Source organism: Andrographis paniculata, unplaced genomic scaffold (genome assembly GCF_009805555.1).
Source record: "Andrographis paniculata isolate CXL003 unplaced genomic scaffold, ASM980555v1 Contig78END, whole genome shotgun sequence".
NCBI classification, from domain to species: domain Eukaryota; kingdom Viridiplantae; phylum Streptophyta; class Magnoliopsida; order Lamiales; family Acanthaceae; genus Andrographis; species Andrographis paniculata.
The window spans coordinates 1509364-1520699 of record NW_026137615.1 but is presented as its reverse complement, the minus strand read 5'-3'; the positions used below and the strand labels follow the sequence as shown (position 1 = coordinate 1520699).

The 11336-nt window shown below is 28.4% G+C and overlaps 1 protein-coding gene across 1 annotated transcript; it reads right to left on the bottom strand.

The window, feature by feature from the left end:
- Positions 1 to 8057: 8057 nt before the first annotated feature.
- LOC127239878 (uncharacterized) lies at positions 8058 to 9906 on the bottom strand. The gene is made up of 3 exons (XM_051258234.1): positions 9726 to 9906; positions 9474 to 9541; positions 8058 to 8494 (listed from the first exon to the last, which is right to left on the bottom strand). The coding sequence occupies exons 1-3, from the start codon at positions 9787 to 9789 to the stop codon at positions 8309 to 8311; spliced, it is 318 nt and encodes a 105-aa protein (XP_051114191.1). The 5' UTR covers positions 9790 to 9906; the 3' UTR covers positions 8058 to 8308.
- Positions 9907 to 11336: the final 1430 nt, after the last annotated feature.

Sequence of the window (11336 nt, the reverse complement as noted above, 5' to 3'; positions counted from 1 at the left end):
AATGCAAGGATATCACTCCCTAACACTAGAAAATTATAGAAGTGAAATTTCATTCAAGATGTAAAAATTTTCATTACAATGATAGGTAATGACCTTATATAGAGGTCTTTGAGGAAAATGAAAGGCAACATATAATAAAAGAAACAAACCAAAAGATAAGTCTAACTATAAGGAAAGAAATAATAAAGAAAGTTCTAAATATGTAATTATACTATATGAAAACTTATAATAAAATGAAATCTATGTTAAGGTAACTTCTAGAAGTTTCTATAAGTAATGATTCTCTTGATAATCTCCTATAATTGGCAATTTCCTTGATAGTCTTTCAAAATTAGCAATTCTCTTGATCTTTTAATTATGATTCTTGCGGATCCCATTGAAGTAGTGTCATGTGCGGGCTAAGTGGTCTCCAATCATCATCTTTAAATTAGTTCTCCATAAAAATTTTTTGGGTCAACACAGTGATGAATTCTTGAAACTAACGAGCTCGACTTCAGGTTATGGATCTCACGGGCATTTGAATCCTTGAAGATTGGATATCCGCGTCAAAGACGATGCATAGCCTTGTCTATAATGGCATCGGAGACTATCATCAATGGAAAATTTGTTAAGATCAAGATCTGTAACTTTTTGATTAGCAAGAGGAATATCAGTTAGAATGGGAGTTTCCTTTGTTACAACAGCCTCAGAGGGAGTGACTTCAACTTCGATCTTTTGTTCCTCATGAACATTGCCTCATTCAGTTTGTTGAACATAGATTGTAGTTTCAATGTTCTCACCAACAACACCATTAGGGACACTTCAAAAACAATTTGTTCCTTTTCAACAACTCCAGACTCCTCAACATCGACTTCTCCAGTAGTAGCAACATCAGTTTCATTTATAACACTAGCACATACTTCATCTCACACTCTTTCTTATTGATCTTTTGGTGCAGTTTTCTCTAGAGCACCATATTAATCACCAAAGGATTGCAGGGCCAGAGCAACAACAATATTTCCGTTTCTTGCAAACTACTTTCCTCCGTGGGAGGAATTGCGGTAATTGGCTCGGCAAGAAAAACAGGTCCGGGAAGCTCACCGAAGTCAGGGGCTGGGCTAATATAACTACATCATCTACCAAGACCTCTTCCACGAGAATGACCACAACCATGTCGAACAACATCCCTTCCAATTCTTAGATTTCCTCCAAATCAAGTTTGAGCCATGACTTTCACAAAAGGAAAATATTTAATTCGAATGAAGGATGAAATTTTTATGGAGGTGAAATACTACTTATTTACACTATATCATGCAACAGATAAATAGCCAAGGCAGTAGAGTGAAGTTATAACTTCCAATTTGAGTTTCAAATTTAAAATTCTCCCCCTAAAACTATCAATTTTCCAGAAAGTTGTGATTACAGTAATAACTATGACAAATCTAACAAATTTCAGTCAAATCACCTTTTTGACTAAAAATCTTTTTCATCAATAACGAACAATTTTTTGCCTTTTTTTTTTTTTTTTTTTAATTTCTTCTCCCTATAATATTTAATCTTCAATATTCACCAATAATATATCAATCAACAAAATAGATTGGAGATATTTATTTTTTCACTCTTACATGCAATATCAAATGGGGACATGAACACATACCCAACTTTCTTAGTAGCTTCTCGAACCGTGACAACATTCATTATATGCTGCAAAATTAAATAAAATCAACATACTTCTACGTAGAGCTGTTAAATGAACCGAGCCATTCGTGAACTTGACTCGGTTCGGCTCGGTTAAAGCTCGTTCGCAAACGTTAACGAGCCGCAGCATAAGCAGACTCGTTTGGTTAACGAATGAGCCCGAGCTTTGTTTGCGAACACTCGTTTAAATAATATATTGATTATAAATATTATATATACATATAAAATTATAATTTATAAATAGATAAAATATTAATTTAAAATATATAAATAAAATAATTTAAAATTTTATTTTTAATTTATATATAATTGTAAAAAATGAGACAAATGAGCTCGAATGAGCTAGAACGAGCTTAATCAAGCCTAAACGAGCTGAACACGAACACGAGCTCAAACAACAAAAATTCTTAACAAGCCGAGCTCGAAAACTACGAACGAGCTCGCAAGGTTAATGAACGAACACGAGTCTTATTCGCGAACGTTAATGAACACTTAAAATTTGGCTCGGCTCGGTTCGTTAACAGCTCTACTTCCACGATAGAGAAATAAAATAGTATAGCTAAAGTAGGGTCGTCCCCTAAGAAAATCAACAAGGTTTTTCCTTTTTTTTTTTATTTTTTTAAAAAGGTTATTGTATCTCAAATAAAATAGTGCTTCACAAAAATATGTTTGGTCCTTTCGGGATACCGATCATTTTTCGTCAAATGTGTTGCACTTTGACTATCATAAAATGCCGTAAGAACCTTTTGTTTGAAGCCAAGCTCCATGAGAAATCCTCTTAACCAAATCGCATCTTTAACTCCTTCGGTAGTTGTTATATACTACACCTTGGTGGTCGATAAAGTGGTATCCGACCGAAGAAAAGACTTCCACGAAACAGAACAACCACATAAAGTAAAAATATAACCCGAAAGATAATGTCTGCGATCAAGGTCTCCACCATAATCCGAAACAATATAATTGGTCACATCCAATGAAGTACAATTATTTCTATAAAAAACCAAGCTAAGATAAGATGTACCTTTCAAGTATCACAAGATCCACTTAACAATATTCCAATGAGCCTTTCCTGGGTTGTGCATATAACGGCTCACAACACTCAAAGAAAGCGCCAAATCCGGCCTAGTGAAACTATTGCATACATAATGCTACCAACCGCATTTGAGTACAGTTTTTTCGCCATGTCCTCAACTTCATCTTCCAAGTGAGGACTCAAGTTTTCGCACAATTTGAAGTGCGCATCCAAAGGAGTAGATACAACTTTGCAAGATTGCATATTAAATTGATTGAGTACCTTTTCCATGTACTTCATTTGAGAGAGAAATAAATTTTTCGGCTTTTCTATCTATAATTATTTCTATCCCAATAATTTTTCTCGTTGCGCATAGCTCTTTCATATCAAACTCATTGCTAAGCTGCGGTTTCAACTTAATAATATAAGACATGTTATCTTAAGAAGTGATCCAGGCTTCCAACCTAAACTCAATTGGTAATAGGTGGATTGGCCCTTCACCCGTATAAGTCAAGGGACTTTCCACATCATATTCATTTTGAGACAATATTCAACACGCCCCCTCAAAATGATAATCTCGAATATCCATACAAGATTAATATTCAATACTTTATATTGGACACAATGGCTTTGATACGATATCAGATGCGCAGAATGATCGTCTCACCTAAAAGTTCAAGCTATTAGTGAAACACATTATTAATATATTTATCCGCAAATGAGAGTCCCCAACACGCCCCCTCGAGTGCAAGTGAAGGTATGCGAAACTTGCACATGCATTTGATGTTAGTGGGGACGGTGGGACTCGAACTCGAGACTTAGGGTTCTGATACCACTTTTTAGGGATTTATGCACCTAAAGGTGCGATTAAATTAAGGAAGGAGATCGAAACACAATTGAAGCACAAACAAAAGATCGCAAAATACGAAAAGAACACAAGATTTACGTAAAAACCCAAAACCGGAAAAACCACGGATGGTGATTAATCTACTAGATGAATCGAATGTTTACAACGTTATAAATCGAATGATTAACTTTTCTCACACCCCAAAAATGTCGCCCCATCAATATCATTGCAAAATGGGAAGTTTTAACCTTCTAATATTAAAGGTAACTCAAATCGATAGCAATCAACAATATATGGAACGATGGAGATATGAAATTTTGGTAAATCACTCATTCATCACGTCCATAACTCTGTAAATTTGATGTCAAGTTAACATTGCTATCTTGGTCAAGCCCGTGATTAAAGCCTCCCGATTCTTCTGATTTGGTAAAATATACAATATCAATTCTAGAACAGAAAAGTATGCTTAGTCATGCCCATGACTAAAGCTACAAAAAATTTTCAATTGTTTAAAGAGAATTTGAGGCACAGTCCCAATAAATAAAAAAATACAATAAGTAATTATTAAATTCAAGAATATTAAACAATATATAGACACATCAAACTTAGTATACAATAAATAGTACCCCTTTGTCCAACATTATTTTACTCATTACATCCACTCTCAAAATATATATATATTTATTTTGTATTTTACCATCACATCATTATTTTTACTTAAAAAAAAAAAAATAAGGACAAAATTTGTGTTTATATTATTTTTTAACTACCCAGTATAATTAAATTACTATTATATTTAATCTTCGAACGAAAAGTAAATATATACTTTCAAATAATACTAATCTTAACTTTATATATATAAACGAGTATTCTTTATTTTTATATATTACTTCGCATTTTCTTGACCTGATTATTTTCATTATATAAAAGTAAGTATTACAAAATAAATACGAGCAAATAGTAATATATATATATATATATATATACACACGTCTGTGTAAGTAGTGTAATGCGCCTGTTTATTTCGGCTGATTTTTTCTTCATTATGTGCAAACTATTATATAATTTATATATACATTTTTTTTTTCTTGATAATTATAAAAAAAAAAAAATACATCAATAAAAACCTATATCTGTATGTAACATAAAATTATATAATATTATATACTATATGTTAGGCTTAAAAGTAAAAATTAAATTATATATAATATATATAGAAAATATTTATACTAATTAATATATATTACTTTCCTTCTATATAAAATGTCTATTTTTTTTATTTTATCCGTCTCACATAATTTGTTTTGTTTTTAAATGGTGATTAAAGTATATATTACTTTCCGTTCTATATAAAATATCTATTTTTTTTATTTTTATCCGTCTCACCTAATTTATCTTTTTTTTTTTTAAAAAAAATGTAATTAGATACTTTAATCACATTTTAAATTTATAATTTATAATTTTTCTAATCTTAATTAAACTATTTAATCATCTTAATATTAATTCAAAATTTTTTTGTTATACAATAATTATTTTTACTAATACACTTTTTAATTACTTTTTAATTATAATTTACCTAAATTTGTATATCTACAATATGGATAAAATATATAAAACAGAAAGAGTATATCATATTAGTTATAAGAAATAGTAAATAGTCTTAAAATATTATTTTTATTTATAATTTTGCAAATATGAAACGGAAAGAATATATCATATTATTTATAAGAAATAGTAAATAGCCTTAAAATATTATTGTTATTTATAATTGTAAATAAAATTTTGCAAACATACAATTACAAGTTTTATTATATATATGTATGTACCTTGAATAGAAAAAAATAGTAAAATAAGATTTAATATTGTAATAATTAATAACATGATATTATATATATTTTTTATATTTATATTGTAATATTTTTAAAAATACTATTAAAATATCTAAGTCTATTTTGTTTGATATTTATATTTTGGATGGAGTATTTTAATTGATATAATATTGATATTGTTTTTATTATATTGATATTTAGTGCATATCTTTATATAATAAAATACAAAATTGTGTTATATAAAAATATATATTGTGCAATTTATATATTGTACGGTATTGTATAAATATTCTTATAGTCTTGAAATCAATAATATAATATGCTATATAAATATATCATATATTGTTAAAAATATATATTGTATTATTATGTATTATTATATATGATGTATGTCTTATATACATATGTTGATTTATATCAAATTAACAACATATTCATTTAACCTGATCAACATTATAATCGAAGTAGAATACATATAATTACGTCCGATATTCATATTGACTGAGCCAATTCAATATGATGTTTATTTGATTAAATTAGCACATTTAATAAAAATAGACAAAACATGTGTGACACCATAGTAATACAATAAACATCACATGTTCTTACATCACATATTATAATTGTATATAAAATAATATATTATTTATTTCAGTAAAATAAACTTATAGCACAATACAATATATAAATGACATAATATATATTTCTATATAACACAATGTTATGTTGTGCTACAGGAGCGAACGTAGGTGTAAGGGAGTGGTGGCACGTGCCACCAGTGATTTTATTCCGTTAAAAGAATAATTTTATGATTTAATAATTATGCTACCACTAAAAAAAAATTGAATACTCTCATCTAAAATTTTGAAATGTTATCATTATCTAAAACAAAAATAAAATAAAATAATGAACTATTTAAATTCCACTGTCCAAATACTTAAACTCTAATCCAATTAACATAATTAATTTATATTATAACTATATAAATATACAAAAATAATATTTTTATTTTTTTATATTATCAATAATAATTTATTTTTATTATATTATTATTATTTTTTTTAAAAATAGTTGGATTGGGTGTAATTCCATAGTAAGGTCCATCAAATTTGGGTGAAATTGCATATTTCACTATAAAAACAAGTAGTATATTTGTAACGGAATTCCGTTCCTAAAGTTCACGTAGCTAACGTAATTTCATCTCTAATTCTGTCTCTAATATCATTAGTAACGGAAAAAATGAATTTATGAAAAAAAAAAATCTCGTTACAAAATTGATAATTTCTTGTAGTATTTATTGATCATTAAATTGCATATATATATATATATTAAATGTTTAGCAAAACGATTAAGAAGTGTGTTTGTTTGGGGGATTGGATTAGATTTTCACTATTCATCCCATTTTTGCTCCTCAAAAATATCAAATCAAACACCTATTTTTTATTTTTATATTATACTAAAAATAAATTTTACATTCAAAACATCATATCAACACCTATTTATATCACATCATGTAATTATTCAAATTTAAAATTTTTAATATTTAAATTCCAACTCAAAATCCAAACCACCTAACAAACACAAAGTTAATGTTTCAGTTAACATTTATTTTAAAATTATACTATTAAATAATTAAGTTAGTTAATGCTTCGGTTAACATTTACTTTGTAATTAAACTAATAAATGATTAAAGTTATTAATGCTTTAGCAAATAAATCGCGTTTAAAGTTGCCCTTCGGTCAGTGTGTTAATTAGAAAATTTTAATACCATATTAATTGTCTCAATTCACACATAAAAATACTGTATATATCATATGAAAATATAATATATTGTACTACTTTTGTCCGACGTATTAACTCACATTTTTCTATTTTTGTTCGTCCAACATATTATATCATTTTTTTTTATGGAAAAGTATTTTACTACATTTTAATTGTATTTTAAATTTTATAATTTATAATTTTTTTAACTTTTAGTAAACTAATAACTTATAATTATTTTTATTATATTATATTACCTCCATCCGATTCTAAGGGTCTCATTTACTTTTTGCGTGTCGATCTTTGAATATTAATTTTTATATCAAAATATGTAGTACAAATTAAGAAAAAATTGTAAAATATTTAGTGTCTTATAATACTAATAGATACACGTTTGTACAAAAAATTATATAAATATAAGGATATTTTTAATGTTAAATACAATGATGAAAAATGTAAATGTGACCCTTAAAGACGGACGGAACTTTTGTCATGTATTTATCTCGCTGATAAAATAGATTCTACGTATTTGCAAAAGTTGTTATTTATGTCCTTTACCCGTGCGTGACGTTCACACCACGCGCGATCACGCGCGGCTACGCGCTGCCAAATGATATAAATAGCAACTTTTGCAAACATATGAGATATATTTTGTCAGCGAAATAAATATAACACAAAAGTGATAATGAGGTATACATAGAGGATATTTTTTTGCAATTTTACCTATTGTATTGCTTAGAAATCATCAAAGGTTCTAATGGTTTATTTTGTAATTAGTTTCTATTTAGGTGTAAATTTTCAGTTTTATTTGGATAAGATAAAATATATTATTTTCTTGAATTATCTTTAAATTTTCTTTCTCTGTGCCCAATTCTTTTCATCAAATTTTACCTAAAATGTATATCAATTATCATTCATATAACCTTCAAAATAACCATGGAACAAAGTAATCTATTATACTGTGTAAGACAACAAGAAAAAAGGAGGGGGCAAGCAGTACATAATCACTTTCAAATCCTACAAAAGTGTAAGAACCCACCCCTTAAGCCATATGGTGTATATATATGTACAATATCATCGATATAATTAATCACCCCCAAACAGCACACAGTTGAATTAATTCTTTTGGGATCATATATACTTAGCTCCTTTCTGTTTCTTCTAAAAATTAAATATGTTTGATCAATTATGTACGGGAGGCTTTCTTCTTGCCGGAGAATAGTCCATCCCGGCTATATCCAGCACGTCGGTATGCTCGCTCTCCGGCTCTACAGAGATATTCTCAGTAGTGTTGCTTTCTGCTTTCAGCTTGGGGGATGAAGATGAAGAGTCCTGATCTGATTTGGAGGCAGCTCTGTCATCATCTTTCTGCACACACAATGTCCCATCTTAATTTGTAAGAAAATCATGGCTAATCGCAGTTGTATTTTCACGAAAACATCGGCAGATAGAGTGTTAAATCTTCGAAATTATGATTTTCAGTATATATTGTCGATCAATATAATTAAATTTTGTTGAACCGCAAAAGAAATCTAATAAACTATAATGGATGACATGAAAATATGGCGACGGTTAGCATAGTATTGATTTGCCCCAGTCAGAACATATGTATATATGTATGTAGGGGATAGTGAATGTTTTTAATTAGTATAGCATAATGTTGAGCCATAAAGAAGAATGTTTTGTGTAGTTTATGTATTATATTGTAAGCTATAAATATATTTATTGTGTTAAAATTAAGGGTAAATTGTTTTTTTTTAGTCCCGTAACTGACCCAGTATCATTTTAGTCTCGTAAGTGGAATCTGTCGCAAACTAGTTCCATAAGTGAAAATTTTTGCTGTTTTAGTCCTCCGGCGCCGGAGAAGCCCGCGTGGCTCGCCGGAATCCACGTATCCGCCAGGTGTCCGACCAGGTCAGCGGCACCTGGCGGACACGTGGATTTTATTTTATTTTTAATTTTTTTCAATTGGACCAAATAAAAAAAATTAAAAAAACTAATAAAATTAAAAATAAATTTTTAAAAAATGAAAAAAATAAAATAAAATCCACGTGTCCGCCACGTCAGCGACACCTGGCGGACACGTGGCCTCCGGTAAGCCACGCGGGCGTCTCCGGCGCCGGAGGACTAAAACAACGAAAATTTTTCACTAATGAAACTAATTTGCGACATGCTCTACTTACCGACTAAAATGATCAGAGGATCAAGTTATAGACTAAAAAAACAGTTTACCCTAAAATTAATAATATATTAATGAAATAAGATATATTCAGCATTGCTAAATGATATAGTTCAAAATTCCCTATTATCTAATGATATTTTCCATGTAAATTGCATAGGAACAAACCTTAGCCACTGTGGTCGATGTTGGGGTTGTGTTTGGTTTCCTCATCACATCTTTTAGCAATCGAATACCTTCATAGGTAAAAAAACAACGTCAAACAAATTAGATAGAATGTTAATTATTTTTACACACACACACACATATATATATATATATACACTTAGACAGCAAACATCACTTGTGTTCATTCTGAATTTATTTTGAGAAATTTTTAGCTGATGATACATCTGAAAATTGGTTTGATTAAATCCCTACCTTGGGTTTCATGAATCAGAATTGACAGAAGCAGCAGAGATATGATCAGCATCCTTGTCTTCATTGTAGAAACCCTAATTTCCTTGTAATCACAGAATAGGTAGAATTGTATTTTTAAAGAAGAAAAGAGAAATTGGTAGCAAATTTGGAATCTTCTGGTTTCTTTCCAAACCTTTTTCTCTTCAAGATCTTTATTACACGAATATAATAGATATATATATATATATATATATGAAGGGGGGTGGGCATGAGGGTCCCATGTGTGACAATTCTTGAACAATAATGTGGGGTGACATTAAATGCAAATTGGAACTGCATTTGTGTTGTTCTCACTTTGGTATACAAAATAGAAGTGTCATGTATGAAAATTCCATTAGGACAGTTACTTGGAATTCCTGTGAAAGCTAAGTTAAATAATACAAGGGTTTTCAGGTCATCGTGGGTAGGGAACACAACAGGATTCAGTGTCTGAATTCATCATCGATCTGATGAAACATATATGCACATTCAGGCAGAGTGATTTGGTCGAAAACTGTCTGTTCAAACTCCTCCTCATATATTGCAAGATTGCGTGAATGAGAATCAAGTGGCTCTCAAACAAACAACAAGTTGATATAGATGAGGGTAAGTGTATGATATAGCTAAGATCAAATATCTTAGGTGTATTTATGGGAAAATTGCAAAAAAAAAAAATCTTCTATATATACTCAATTATCACTTTTGTCTCATATTTATTTAGCTGAAAAAAAAAAATCATGCACATTCTCAAAAATCGCATTTTGTGTACCCGATTTTGTAATAAACAAACACAATTATAGAATTTCACAAATTTTGTGATAAATTTATTAAAACTATTTTATATTTTCTCGATTTATAAGTATCTTCTATAACTAAATATATATATATATGATGATGTATTTTAAAATAGCATATGATAATTAAATTAAATTTAATACTTCAGGTGTGTGATCTTCACAATTTTTATACGGTTATGTTCACTTATTAGTATTGTCTTAATTTTTTTATAATTTCTTAATAAAATTTATAAATTTAAGAAAAAAAACTACACAATTTATAAAATTAGTACTAATTTGTAATATAATTTAAAATTTTAAATATTAAAAGGTTACTTCAGAATTTTTTTAATTAATTTAAATATTAAAATTATAAATTTTCAAACACATCTTAGATTTATTAAATAATATTTTTAAAATGTTATGCAATTTAATTTTAATCCGTAAATAAGATAACTTTTTAACTATTAATAAAAAAAGAAAAAATTAAAAATATAAATAATCACATCCATAAACACTTGGAAGAAATAATATATACATATATAAAAATAGAAAATAGAGTAGTATATATAAACAAAAATAAAATTATAAATATAAATTATTCGGCGAAGATCTTAAATTTAAAATTATTAACCAAGTTTGAACTAGATAGTTAATTATGGTAGAAAATAAAAAATAATAAAAAAAAAGAAAGAAAATAAAGAAATAAGAGAAAATTACAAAAAGAGTATATGCAATTATCACTTTTGTCCTTTATGCATATTGCTAACAACATATATCCTATACGTTTGCAAAAGTTCATTTTTGTCCTTTGGTC

What these genes read in the sequence shown, in the direction of transcription:
- LOC127239878 (XM_051258234.1), bottom strand. Translation starts at nt 9,789, where the DNA reads ATGAAGACAAGGATGCTGATCATATCTCTGCTGCTTCTGTCAATTCTG. An exon ending in TCTGATTCATGAAACCCAAG is followed by an intron (nt 9,542 to 9,725) that starts GTAGGGATTTAA and finishes TTACCTATGAAG; the next exon opens with GTATTCGATTGCTAAAAGAT. An exon ending in CATCGACCACAGTGGCTAAG is followed by an intron (nt 8,495 to 9,473) that starts GTTTGTTCCTAT and finishes TTGTGTGTGCAG; the next exon opens with AAAGATGATGACAGAGCTGC.